Consider the following 13,956-nt stretch of genomic DNA (forward strand, 5'->3'; position numbering starts at 1 on the left):
AGTGAACGATGTTGAAATAATTTATTTTGCGAACGAAGAAAAACAAACGCAATTATGAGTTAATGTTAATCAATTGTAAAAAATAAATTTCGATATGATACTTAAACCCATGCGTATGATAGGCATAACGATGAAACCAAAAATAAACATGAGGCACACGTATATGCACAATAACTGGATGAAGAATATCGTGACTTTAATTATAATCTGTTGCGCATCGTTGGTGCCCTTTATGTCGATAACTTTGTCGACCACAAATCTCAAAACGTGGAGTAGGATCTGCAACATTGAAATAAAAGAAAATTCCGATAGTTAGTCAAATCAAAACATGAAAAACAATAGCATTACCTCCAAGACCGGCAAAATATTCAAAATAACGTAAAACAGAGCGAATAGACACCGACTTGTGGCGTGACCGATAACCTTGATCAAGCTGGAAAACGTATATTCCTTCGGTGATGTACCTCGCAGTTCTTGAAACTCAGCTAAATAATTTCTCATGCGCAAAATCAAAGAATCTTCGCTGTCGCTTTTATCAAAAACACGAGATTTTTCCAACACCGTACATTCTGAAAAAAATGATAATTTTGTCAGACGATCAAATGGTTGCTTCACATGCAGTTTATGTATCCAATACCTTTTTCTAATCCACAATTGTTTGCGACCCATTGAAGAGTTCCGCGGATATCCGATATGTTTGCATTATTGCGCGTGCTCATATTCGGGTCATCAGAATCTTCATCGCTCTTGAACGTTTCATTGAAAGGTGTTTTGGAGAATGTTTGATTTATTTCTCCACTGCCGAAATTCTCTAAATCTTTTTCCTCCTTTAACTCTTTTTCAAACTTTGGGTCAAATTCAACGTTTTCAGGTAAATGTTGTTCATGATGGGTCATCATGTCTCCGGCAGCCTTCGTGACACATATTTTTTTATTTATTTGAACTTCACCGATATCAGAAACCATTTTTAGTAGTAGATTTATGTTTGTCGGAAATGAGTCTCGTTTAAAGCCACAGCCAGATTTTTATTATAAATTATAGGTTATTGAAGATTGTATACTCTCTATTACTTGTTCACGAGTTTCCGCGGTTATAAAAAAATGAACGTTTAGGCGCTGAAAATAAAAATACCTATACATCTTCATTTTTTGAAATATTTTATTCTTTCAATTTGAGTCGAAAGAAAATCATGTTCATTTTTCAATAAGCCATTTAATTTTGCAATAAGTAATTAGTCTCTAAAGGCTTTTGCATGCAGAAATAGACAATATAATACAACGCCAACTTGGGGCATCTGGAGAAAGGTGATACATGGTCGCAATAATTTCAATAAGATTTGGAGACTTTTATAGTATCATAAACAATTAGTTTTTAATGTTTTTATATTAAAATTTTTTGGCCATTCGAGTTTATAATTGAGAAATGTTGCTCAAAAACGTCCTTTCGTGATGCGCTAAAAATTTCGCGAAAATTTGCATATAGTAGACTCAATATTTGTACTCTTATATGTTTCTAGAACTTTGTTGTTCTTCTTTTGATTTCTGAGAATTAGGACATGCGCCATGTAGTGTATCTTAGGTTCTAATTATTGTTTATGTCGATTGAAAAATAGCATCTTCAATGTAATAATTCACAAAAATCCCTAGAGTGAGTTGTAGACAATGCTACGTATGCCTAAAATATATCATTTATTATGACTATTGCCTGAAAAATTCAGAAACTCGTTAAGCTTTTGAAAATAACCGGCGATTGGAACCGATCGAAACTATTAGCTGATTTAGATCTCTGGTTACAAAAACAATTTTATTTTACTAGAGGTTTCTCTAAGAAGCGAAAATCATATTTTCATTTGAAATAAGTAATTTATTTATTTACTTATAATAATAATCATTCTTATAATTCTAAATGTTGAACATTTGTCATACAACTCATAAATATTTTTTCAGTGGTTAATCCATTATCTGAAAACATATTTAGATAAATTCAATTGTTGAATATATAATATTGAGTCAGTTCTTAATTTCTTACCAAGTTGATACCAAATATCAGTGTTGCCAGCATCCAATCGAGCTGAATTTATTGCTTGACGTATGGCAATTGGTATAGAGCAACTCAAACACATTGGAGGTTCTCCGGTAGCTGCAAAATTATTATAAATACTAAAGTACTTAAAAAATAATTAGTTCAATTCGATTATTACTTTTGGATCCCAAAACGCCCAAGGGATTCGGCGCATTGCGACGCAACGAAACTCGAAAATCTACTGGTATATCTTTGGCTCCAGGAACTTTGTAGTTCTGAAAAAACATGTTTTTTTAAAGTCATGATTTGCTTGATAAAAATACAATTTAATACAGTGCACACCCATGTCCTGTAATTAGTCAAGGCGCCTGTGTTTGGATCATATATCAGTTCTTCGCTGGTCCAATATCCTATGCCCATCACAAATCCACCTTCTACTTGACCGATGTCAACCTTGGGATTCAAACTTGTGCCTGAATCTGCCAAAATATCGACTCGGTGTATGAGATGCTGTCCAGTAAGCACGTCTATTTCAACTTCTGATACTGCCACTCCGTATACTGGATAAGTTTTCACTTCATCTTGATTACCGTTAAACCTATATGAGAATTAAATATAGCGAGATTAAGGTTTGATTCGAAATTCCCTAAGGGATAGTAAGCATGACTATATGTATTGGAAAAAGACTTACATAAAAGAAGCACACATATCGACACTTTTATGGTGAGCCGTCATTACCAATTCTTGCCATGACGGGTTGCCACCGAGCATATCCTTGATAGGTTTTAATCTCTCCAATAAAATTTTACAGGCTCTTAAGGTTGCCTGAAAAATAGAAGATTTCAATGCAATCGAATGAATTCTGATCTAAGTCACAATTATTAATTACACTTACGTATCCAGCAGTATCACTTGTGATGCTGCTGCCGGTTAGATAGCTGTTTGGAGAGGTCCAATTGATGCTCGGTTTTACACTGACCATTTTCATATCGATTCCCAAAGTATAAGCTGCTATTTGTGCAAGCTAAGAAAATAAAATAATTATAAATTTCATAAAACTGAGTTAACGAGCCAAAATTACCTTTGTGTGTAGACCTTGACCCATTTCGATGCCAGCCGTTGATACTGAAACAGTCCCATCTCTCGCGTAAATGGAGACTAAAGCATGCTGCAGGCCAAAAACGAGCAACGGAAACTTCATCGGGACTAAAGATATTCCTTTCTTTTTCCATCGATTATCCTAAAAATAAATCAGATTTAAAAAATCGCCAGGATCTACAAAGTCGTAAATATTTTAATATACAATGTATTAGTAAACAAGTTTCGTGAATATGCTCTCTGATCAAAACTTGGGAGAAAACTAGCCTTCGGCTCGTGCTGTATCTCTTCGTTTTGCAGAAAAAGCATATCCACCCAGTAAATAAGGTACTATTACTGTGTTATATTTATTGACGTTGAACAGGCGCTCGTCGTAATTCGAGGTTTTCTTAAGCTCCTCGATCATCGGTATCAACGAAGCCTTATCGTCCTCGTTCATGTTTGCCATCCTAACTTCCAGTGGATCTTTTTTCGTGACCCTGGCTATTCTCTCCATTATGTGCTCGATCGTCGCGGTGCCCTCGGTGGATCCAGGAGCTCGACACCAAGTGTTGGACGCCAAATCGGTCTTGACGTCGTTCATGGTCCACGTCCAGGTGGACGGATCATAGCAATTATAGACATGACCCGTCAAAAAAATCGCGTAGGTCTCGTTGAAAGACGAGCCTTGATTGCCGTAATACGTCAGATCCATTTGCTGAATCTTTCCGTTCTCGTCGACGGCGAGATCGTAATTCATGAGGCAGGGCGTACGCTTGCCGACAGCTCGCATGTTGTCTTCTATGGTCATGACTAAACGAGCGGGCCGGTTTAGCTTGTGGCAAGCCAACGCGCAAGCACAGGCGGTCATGGCAGCTCTGCTGATTTTCGCACCGTAAGAACCGCCCAAACGTCGAGTCCGAAGGTTCAAACTGTATTAAATAATTATAATCGAATCCTCGGGTTAAGTCGCTCTTTAAAATGATTTAGCAATTAGATTTACCTATTCATCGGTACGTTTAACACTTTAGCAACACTCGACTGTACCAGATCCATCCATTGTGTCGACGAATATATATCCATACCATCTTCTACTGGTACACACACGCAAGTTTGAGTCTCCATTGAAAAGTGATACTGTGATCCGCATTCGTATGATCCTTTTATTTCGTATTTTATGTTATCACCTGTTACGAAATAAAATTACTCGTTACCAATTGAAACTATTCCAATTTTCTTTAGACTTCGTAGTTAAATTTTATCAACCGGCAGGTTTCTTAGCAGGAATTTGCCTAATACGATTGATTCGTGTTTGGTCGTTTCTATCCAATACGTCACGAACGGTTAAAATCGGTTTTCGCTTCGGACCACTCGAGTACACGATCTTCACCAAACTAGCTGCGTGAAGAGCTATGGCTTGAGTTTCAGCGACTATTAATCCGTAAGGTTGACCTACATAAACGACTTCTTTTTCCGCAAAAACCTGAATCATAATAAATAGTACTAATATTTTGAGACACTATCATTTGGTAAAATATAACTTACCACTTCATCTTCGAAAATAACTGTGTACTGATTTTGACCTATCAAAAAAGCATTCTTTCCGGGAATATCTTTAGCGCAATAAAACGCAACAACCCCATCTATATTCTGAATCATATAGTAATAAATGTATTTTAACATTAGTAGAGTTTTAGGTTTTTCACGAATTTCAAAATACCATTGCTTCATCGCTATCGATAATTTCAATTTCTCCCAGGGAGTCGGCAAGAGTAAAAGCGCAAAATACTTCGTCATGTTTTATTGCAATATCGTTCAAGTACTCTGCTTCGCCTGAAGTCTGATGTATAGCTTCGACTTTGGTTATTGGCTCGTTTAGGGGCCAGGTATTACGATCGGTGTCGAACTCTTGTTTTCCAGACGACAATTCACGGGACAGCATTGTGCTGCCACTTTGAAATCTCGAGCTCACTTTGGGACTTGAGTTCAATACAAACTATTGAAAATATTGAAACAGAGAATTACGAAAAACTTTTTACTCGCAATAGTGTTATGATAAAGTTTAAAATAAAAAAATACTTTATAAAATAAACAAGTTGCTAAAAGTTTACGATACTCTGGTTTCGGATCTGGAAGCACATGGTCTGGTTCCAATTCGGAATACAGAATTTTTAAAGCTTCTTTCAAATCACCGTTGTTGAACAAATCTTTTCCAACCAGGAATGTTTCAGTTTTTAAGGCGTGCAACTAAACAAAGATTTGGTATGAATTTCATTTAAATACTGAGAAAATAATGAAAGATTTTTAGAACTGACAAAGTCAGGGTTTACTCCACCGAATATCATGTTCGGTTTTTCCAAAATTTTTCCAGTTTTGTCTAATTTGAATAAAAATCCTGCATTAATGATTGCATGAGAATTTTGAGCTCTCGGCATGATCTGTAAAAATAATAAAATTAGTGAATATGACAGTTTTCGTGATCTTTACAATAAAAACAGAGAAGCACGTTTCGCGCTCACTCTGGAAGTATATGGCAGAAAGAAGTGTGGCGTACATTTCCTCCAACACATCGCAATCAAACTCTTCTTCACTCTCATTTAGATTTGATAAAAAAAATCTTGATTCTAAAATAATCTATGGGTTCCGAAATCAAAATGCAACTCAACGATATGCAAATTTTACCGTCAATACGCGAACTGCCTATGATTTTAGGACATACCCGAATTGCCTTTTAAATTACAGGAACTACTTAAAGTTTTTTAGTAAATCATTGATTTATCATTCAGCCACAATGTTAATAAAATCCTAATAATTACCTTATAAGTTTTATAACAATATTCGTCACTCATAGCTGGAAATTCTATGCTGTAAATAAGTTTTTTTTTCATTTCCAGTGGCAAAAAATCCATTAAACTCATTATGGTTTTTGATGCAGGTGTATTTACTAAATAAAAAATATTTTTGTTGTCAAATAAGAACAAATTTGCGTTGTAGTAAATGAATTAAATTCTTAATTATACTTACACACATGGACTTTAGCTCCAGCAGTTTCGAAAATTAAAAATAAATCTGAAGGAAATTCTGGGTGCTGGGATTTAATTATTAAATTTCCAGCTATAGTACCAATCTAGCGTTAAAAGAGCAGTTGGAAAATTATTTGCAATGACGGTTTGTAATAAATAATTATTTTACTCACGTTTCTTATTGGTACAGTTGCCACTAAATCAATGTGTTCAGACATTTGCTTCAAATACGAAAAACCTTTTTCAGACATGAATTTCTCGAACGTGGATTTGGCCACGGAAATTGTAACATTTGCTCCTAAAGTTAAGACCTTGTCTTCTTTTACAATTTTATGTAAATCTTGAACATCATTAATATCAATATAAACTTCGACTTTTTTAGTTCGATAAACACCTGATTGGTGAAAAAAAATTTTAATTTTCTATGTCTTAAAAATGATTATCAAGACAATAGTATCATACCATGTGCCGTGTTACCACCGTTTATTATGTACGACGCATTAGGATGTTCTTCAAAAATATTAAATATTTCATTGACCTCGAGGACTTTGTGAAAAACTCTTGACTCGTTTAAAGTGAGTTTCAATGTTCTTGCGAAGCTAGATTTATGAACGATCTCTATATTTTTACAGTTACCTTTGCACAGTTTTTTAGAACAACTACCACAAGAATGTACTTTGTACATATCCTGATCAATTAATTAATATATAATGAAAGATTTACATTTTCTTAGGCAAATATATTTTAAAAATATCTCGTATACTTACTTCGATATCCTGGATTTGTCTCGATGCTTGGGGAGGTGCATCGGAGGCGAAACTTTTAAATGCATCTAAAATTGGCCTGTAGCCAGTACATCTACAAATATTACCAGCGAATGAATTCTCCACCTCTTTCATTGTTATTTTTCCATTCTGCATTAAACTGTTCATTTACCTTAGTTTTCGTTTAATTGAAAAATAGTATGTGACTTTATTAGCAACCTGTTCAAAATACCTGTACATATTCATGACCCAACCAGCCGAGCAGAAACCGCATTGTGATCCATTCATTTCGGCTAAAGTAGCTTGTAAAGTATGGTACCCAGTTTTTTTACCTCCTAAACCCTCTATTGTTGTTATTTTCCATCTAAATATATAATATTTTATATAATGAAGCACAAAAAAAAAGGGTTTTACGCTTTGTCTCTGCCTTACCCATCGCACATTATTACTGGAATTAGACACGAATTCACTGAGATGATATTAGAATTTTTTATTGATACAGTAACAATACAAGATCCGCATCCACCTTCGAGACACATAGCTTTGGTACCTTTAAGTTCGGCAACATCGCGAATAAAACTATTGAGTTTTGTATCTACTGGTAAAAATTTGGGCACTGAAAAATCGAAACGAGTATATAGGTGGAACGACGCAATTGTACTAGGAAATATTACCTTCGTAAGAAATGTCGTTGATGGTAAATTGAACTGAGTTTGATTCGTTATAGACACTTGAAACTTCGCTGTAAACGTTACAAAAATAATTGATACATAGTGCAGCGTTCATTTTCAATAAAATAGTGACCTGTTGTTGGGCATGGTTACATAAAATGAGCAAGGTAAATTTGCATCACAATAAAGAAAATTATATCTTTTAATACTTTAATTTGTGAGGAATTAATAAATCTGTATTTTTCATCATATACTCTTGTGTATCATTATTGTATCATATACTCTTATGTAATTATAGAAATATGTATAAAAAAACATTTTGTTAATAAATTTCGGAAATAAGTTTTCTTATAACTAAAAAAATTATATTTCTAATTTATTACTCTTATTTTCATGACTAAATTGATATTTAATGTGTTAAAAATATGTTAAAACCCAACATTTTTTAATGAACTCTCAAATTTACTGCGATTTGTATTGTAATTAAAAAATAATATGAATGAATACAAATTGCGTCTTACGTCATACTTTCTGCTTGACCCATTTTTACTTCTTTTTTTTTTAATATAAATAAATCGAATGAATTCTATTTTCCAACAAGTAGTTGCTTTTTGAGGTATCTTTTCAAGACTACTGTTTATTCAACGTTACTGAGTTCTCGATAACAAGAGATTCCTTCAGAATAACTTGTTAGTTCATTGTAGTTGATTGCAAACTGACATATTTTTGAGTGGATAATTTCGCCCGTAATTATAGATGGGATAATAATGTTTTTCCTCTTTCCTTTCGTCACTGAAAATTCTCTGTAATTTAAATGTGTTCTCAATAGTTTCAATAATTACTGACATGGAATTCCATATTCCAAAAGATGGAAATCTCCGAATGATGATAAGTATGATGGATAATGTACATGGACTTTTAATATTGTAACGATTTTCTAATAGATAAATAATTTAAGACAATTCTTTTTCGTGAAGAAATATATTTTTATCTCATATGTGGTTTACATGTTATGGTTTACTAAGATCAAGCTTGCATAGTTCGATTTCATTTTGTATAATTGTAGCTTTCTGGTTCCATTGCACCAAGATGCAACAATATTTTTGTGCTCAATTAAGTAATTAAACAATATTTAAATTGATGAGTTGTACAAGATTTTTTTATCATTTTCATTTTGAAGATCTTATTAGCAAGATCCGTTAATATAATGTTATACCCAGTGATCGACCATTGATTATGAATTCCGCCTCTTGATTAAAAAAAAAATTACTCAATCGACATTAAATTCAATTTCAAATTATATGAGAAAATTTATATACAACCATCTAATTACTTTTCAAAATTTAATCTATAGAAAACTTCACAATCTAATGTATAGTGGTTAATTAATAATTGAATTTTATACCAGTTAATCATTGGGTAAATAAAGACTTGCATTTATATTTCTAAGGAAATTTTTCCAGTTACAGATTTCATGACATTATTTGAAGTCGATGTTTAAAGTTGATAGTCCTTATAAAATCAAAGAATGATTTTCGTGTCGATCATAACATTGCTTGTAAGCTATAGAAATAAACAATTGTTTTAAAGTTTACTTATAACTCCAATTAGCATACATCTGGAGTAAAATTACACACTTACAATATAAAAAATATGTGGTCAAATTAAAATAAGTAAAATTTAGAAGAAAATGAAGCAATTGATTTTAGAATTTTTAGCCGAAACAGGCTTTACATTATTATATTATTTAAATGATTTTAAATTCATGTAAGATTCGAGCAACTTTGTTTAAAAAATATATCAGAAGCTCGAATCAAGTGAGTAAATAAATGCTCGCATTTGAGCTAAAAATACATTTTGTTAGTCACAGGTAGCTGTCATAGCTATTATCAAAAGATTGATTGAAAAATATTGTTTTGTAATTGATAAAGTATGGTTATTTTATACTAAAAATTGAAACGCGTGTTCGATCATGGGAAAAATTTCATTCGCATAAACGGTAAAATCAATAGATCAACATATTCTTGAAAACCCGAAATATCGCTATAACATATAAATAATGCACAGATAAATAAACAAAATTTAGCGGGTTAAACTAAGGATCATATCAATCAATTCTAAATTTCAGCAATAATTGGATTTAGGTTAAAACCGCAATTTTCACGTAAAACTAAAAATGTTCAATTAACAATTATTTCTTACAGAGATCCTTAGATCTCCTACAATATTTATCTTCAAATCGAAAAGCATGTGCATGAAATAGCTTATATACAATATAAAGCGCTAAAAAAAAGATTATACGACTCTTTCTCCACTTCATACATACAGGAGTATGCTAAGTCCTACCTTACACTTAACTACATAGGGAGCTTTTTTAAAATAAAAACTTCAAGCTCCCTGATTCTTTCAATAAAAAAAACTGTGCACTACAGAATTATCTTACGCTATTAATCGCAAAGCTTATCGTTACATAGATAGTTGAAGCACAACTTCTGCTCTTGTCATTAAAATTTCTCGTTCAAATGCATAAAGTTCCGTTTTAAAATCAATACCAAAAACGAACAATACACATCTGATCCATACATAAAAAATCAAGCTCTAAGAGAGAGATAAACTATTTCTAGTTTCCAACATTGACGTAGACCTATAGATTTGAGCTTGATTATAATAGGACAAAATATCTATTTCATTCTTATTGCCTTCAGTAGCCGATCGTTTTGGGGACCCGTTTGGGCCACGAACAACAATATTTCACGGTACTTAGAAACGCGTTTTTCCAAATATTCAGCTCTCACTTTCAACAAGCGATTTCTACGTTCAAGTTCGACCTCTTGCTGAGCCATTTCCATTTCCTTGGCCTTTTTATTCATGCGCGATTTGCGCGATGCCTCGTTATTTTTCTCGCGCGTTTCTCTGTACAGATCATCCACGTCGTTTCCATCCTCGTCATGAGATTCACTGATCGATTTGTAACTTCGCCTCCTGCTCTTGGTCGGTCTGGTGGAGTTGGTTGTAGTGCTGCTCGACACCGACAGCTCGCGCACTCTCCTCTTACGCGTTGAACGTCTCTCGGTCGTCTCGGTCCCGGTCGAAATGCTACCGTCGTCTGGACTATCGGGCTTTTCAATTTTTACACTGACGTTGCGCAACTGTCGATCGTTGCTGATCGGTCGCAACGGTGACGACGTCCCGGTGGAAGTTGAAGGTGACGTGTCCATAGAATATTCGACCTTAGGTCTAAGAGATATATTTTCAACGCTCGGCGGTGAAACGACCGGTTCATACGTAATTGGGGATACAGCTATTTGCGCGGCTACAGAATCTTCGACTGAAAATTGTGGCAGACTGCCGCAAAGATCAGTGACCCGTGACGAATTGGTCGATATACTGTCCTCCGGAGACTGCGTTACTCCTTCCTGAATTTTAAAATATTTTTAAATCATTTGAATTGTCAATATTTGAAATAATCGTCATATAAATTGAAACTTACGTTAAGCAGAGAATCTAAGTCCAATCCTCCAAAATCAGAATCAAATGATCGAAGAAGATCTTGATTTATTTCCCTAGAATCGAGCGACTGTTGACTTAACGGTAAAATCGTCAGACTTCCAAAAACGTCGAAATCATTCAAATCTGACCACTTAGCATTATTATTCAAATTATCAATATTAGTATCGACTTCAGGCTTTACTTTCGTCTTCATCCACTCCATATCTTCGACTTTAATATCATTTTCAATGTTACTGGTCTTTAAATCCAAGTTGTAATATGGTTGTTCTTGATTGTTACTATTGCTTTGAGGTAAAATCACTGGATAAGGATGGTCCAGTTGATACGGATTGAGTTGCTGCGGGCGTGGCGCTGGCCGCGGTATCGGCGGCACTTGAACCACAGTTCGCAGTCCTAAACGGTTTGTCTCTATGCCCTTTGTATTGAGCGTGAATTTTCCATTAGTTAAAGTAGGCGTTACTGCTCCCGGTATAGTTGCTGTCGTTGATTCAATAGTGGCGTTCCCTCCATTCAACGTACCTGAAATTTTAAAATGACTAGTTATTTTCTACGAAAATTATGCAAAGCATGTCTCTGGTATACAATAACAAATCAATTAAATAATTGATATTGTAATGTGTAGCAATAAATGAAGTAATTATATTCACAACTTTAATACTATTCAGTACGTAACTCGGAATTTGAATCGTGCAAAAGTAATTTTTAAAATGCGCTATATTATGATTATTTCATTTTACTATACAGCAATATTCGAAATTACGATGACTATCATTATCGTACACGGTAAGTTAAGAATCAAACCAATTTCAAGTTGAAGTTTCATGTTTCGATAAATTGCGGGTTCTCGATGCCTGCACGTTAACCTCCGCAAAGTTCGTAACAAAAATTTCGAAACTATTACGCCAAGTTGAACGTTTGCAGCAATGTGCAAAACAAATTTGAGTCAATTAAGCGTCGACAAACGAATATCACGCGTTATTACATAAAGGCCGAATAGATTACAATTTTTGGATCGAGTTCAAAAAGCTTACGAAGCGAGTCCGCGAGCACGAGTCGAGATTTTCCTTTTGCGAGTGCATAAATGAGGCTATTTGCAAAAACAGAAAATTGGCACGCGCTATCGACTCACCTGTTATAATATTACTCGTCGCGAGGCTCGATTCACCTGCAGGAAATTCGCATGGCGTGTCGCACCAGTCGCTGAGATCCTGAAAGTTTTCCTCCCAAGTAGTAAGTTGTGGTACCGAGGCTGAGTCCGTAACTAGGCCTCCGCCGATAACTCCGCTCGAGGCGGTGACCGCCTCCGCATGATCCTCGGCAGCGCAGCTGCTGGCGGTGGCAAGCGATGGCGGCCTCGGCTGACGTCGTGACCGAGGAGTCGCCGCCGCACAGCTCGCCGCTGGCCCTTGGGCGAATCTTAGCTCCGGTTGTTGCCAGACGTTGTTGTTGTTCATTAAGCGCTGATAGGCCTTGCTGCTGCTGCTCCTGATCATCTCCTCTTCCATTTCGGGGGTCAACAGCGGTATGGTCTTGGATTTCACCGGGGCGAGGAAGTCCGGTCCTGATGCCGCCGTCGGAAATCTCACGCCACGAGAAGCAGCTGACTGGGCTTGTTTTGGATTGCATGTTGCAAGTTCCTTCGGAGGTACCAATAAAACGTCACTTATTATCCGTGCTTTAGGTTTAACGTGCGGTAACGTTCCCAAGTCAAGGAACTCATCGCTAAAGGGACTTGTTCCCCATGCATTCTCTAAGCATTGAGTGTTACCGAACATTTTTACTCGATTAAAAAAATAAAAAAAGCAAAAAAAAAATAATGGATGGAGGTAACTAATGACTGATTGAAGCTTTAGACAAGTATGTAGCAGTCTGTAATCATAGTAGGGAGTGTGATTAGTAAGTCAAAACAAGGCCTTAAAACTAAGGTAAATAAAGAAAAAGAAAGTCCTGTACTATTGGTTAAAAGATCGTTCCATAATCCGTCATCCATAGCTATCCCAGTTAAAAAATTTGTCGCTGACAATTTTACAGTCCATGTAAATGAAGTTATCGTCGTAGATTTTTTTCAACATTGACTCGATCATTTTTTTTTCTAAATCTGTGAAAATTTTGTTAGGAGAGAAAAGTAAGTAACAACAGTTATAGAATTAAAGCACTCCAAATTGAAAAGTTGATTAGCTTCAGTAGAAATCGGCCTCAATGCATTAGTGATGTATGCCAGGATCGTTTTGTGCATCTCTATTAGTTCGGGAGTGGCATGCATTAGTTGATGCGTCCTCCGAGAATCAGTACTTACTTTGAGTTCGACCCGGTGTACAATAGGAATGTTGCTAGCCGTTGAGCTCTCGTAAATAGGAGGGATTCTGGATACCTGCAAAATTAAATCGTTAAAAAAAATTAATGACACGTGACCGAGGAGTGAAAAAGTGCACTATCAGCGAGTCGTATAATCGCTGATATCGATATAAAACGACGCGCCACAACGCAAAAGATAATAATTTGATGAACATAATTAAAACGCGAGGCAGGAATGTAATTTTACGCACGTAACGTGCAGGTCGAGATGCGTCAGTTTATATCGATCCAATGTATATAATAAGTATAAGCACAAGTTGAAACGTAAAAATGCGTCGATACGTTAACAGTAGTTCCGATCGTGATGTAACTTGGGTCAGCTCTTGGCAATTTGTCTCTCGCAGTTGATTCGAAATTAGTGTATTTTTTTGCGCAATTTTCGGGCTTTTTACGAAATTGCTATGCATTCTGTGCAGCTTTGCAATTGAATTATCAGCTGCTCTAAAATCGAATTAAAATGTTTTTCAGCGGCAGCGCGACGCCTTTTTGTCGTCGCATGATTCATTGCTATAATATACTCTAACTCACGAAGTT

At 35.3% G+C, this 13,956-nt stretch overlaps 4 protein-coding genes across 5 annotated transcripts in view; all 4 read right to left on the bottom strand.

The window, feature by feature from the left end:
• Nucleotides 1-69: 69 nt before the first annotated feature.
• LOC106650788 lies at nucleotides 70-965 on the bottom strand. Its single transcript, XM_023463110.1, has 3 exons — nucleotides 638-965; nucleotides 349-569; nucleotides 70-279 (listed from the first exon to the last, which is right to left on the bottom strand). The coding sequence occupies exons 1-3, from the start codon at nucleotides 963-965 to the stop codon at nucleotides 70-72; spliced, it is 759 nt and encodes a 252-aa protein (XP_023318878.1).
• An 880-nt stretch (nucleotides 966-1,845) lies between these two features.
• LOC106650936 (xanthine dehydrogenase/oxidase-like) lies at nucleotides 1,846-9,270 on the bottom strand. 2 transcript variants are annotated; one of them, XM_023463093.1, is made up of 23 exons: nucleotides 8,079-9,270; nucleotides 7,561-7,628; nucleotides 7,319-7,502; nucleotides 7,119-7,250; nucleotides 6,890-7,046; nucleotides 6,585-6,810; nucleotides 6,296-6,516; nucleotides 6,124-6,226; nucleotides 5,916-6,043; nucleotides 5,415-5,537; nucleotides 5,179-5,346; nucleotides 4,820-5,095; nucleotides 4,645-4,749; nucleotides 4,366-4,582; nucleotides 4,103-4,286; nucleotides 3,458-4,031; nucleotides 3,104-3,262; nucleotides 2,918-3,046; nucleotides 2,714-2,847; nucleotides 2,365-2,620; nucleotides 2,201-2,297; nucleotides 2,029-2,139; nucleotides 1,846-1,961 (listed from the first exon to the last, which is right to left on the bottom strand). In XM_023463093.1, the coding sequence occupies exons 1-23, from the start codon at nucleotides 8,099-8,101 to the stop codon at nucleotides 1,894-1,896; spliced, it is 3,843 nt and encodes a 1,280-aa protein (XP_023318861.1). In that variant the 5' UTR covers nucleotides 8,102-9,270; the 3' UTR covers nucleotides 1,846-1,893. The 2 variants fall into 2 exon arrangements, with proteins under 2 accessions (XP_023318861.1, XP_014224706.2); XM_014369220.2 differs by having other exon boundaries at nucleotides 7,561-9,270.
• A 252-nt stretch (nucleotides 9,271-9,522) lies between these two features.
• On the bottom strand, nucleotides 9,523-13,357 carry LOC106650937. Its single transcript, XM_014369221.2, has 3 exons — nucleotides 12,197-13,357; nucleotides 11,048-11,586; nucleotides 9,523-10,973 (listed from the first exon to the last, which is right to left on the bottom strand). Exons 1-3 carry the CDS (start codon nucleotides 12,840-12,842, stop codon nucleotides 10,239-10,241), a joined length of 1,920 nt encoding a protein of 639 aa, XP_014224707.1. The 5' UTR covers nucleotides 12,843-13,357; the 3' UTR covers nucleotides 9,523-10,238.
• A 6-nt stretch (nucleotides 13,358-13,363) lies between these two features.
• LOC106650841 (sushi, von Willebrand factor type A, EGF and pentraxin domain-containing protein 1) overlaps nucleotides 13,364-13,956 on the bottom strand; it is a 37,298-nt gene continuing 36,705 nt past the window's right edge. The window contains exon 22 of the mRNA XM_014369068.2: nucleotides 13,364-13,438. The gene's annotated coding sequence lies outside the window, so the exon portion shown is untranslated. The remainder of the gene's footprint in view (nucleotides 13,439-13,956) is intronic.

This window comes from Trichogramma pretiosum, unplaced genomic scaffold (assembly GCF_000599845.2).
Source record: "Trichogramma pretiosum strain Unisexual culture from Peru unplaced genomic scaffold, Tpre_2.0 scaffold19, whole genome shotgun sequence".
Classification (NCBI taxonomy): Eukaryota; Metazoa; Arthropoda; class Insecta; order Hymenoptera; family Trichogrammatidae; genus Trichogramma; species Trichogramma pretiosum.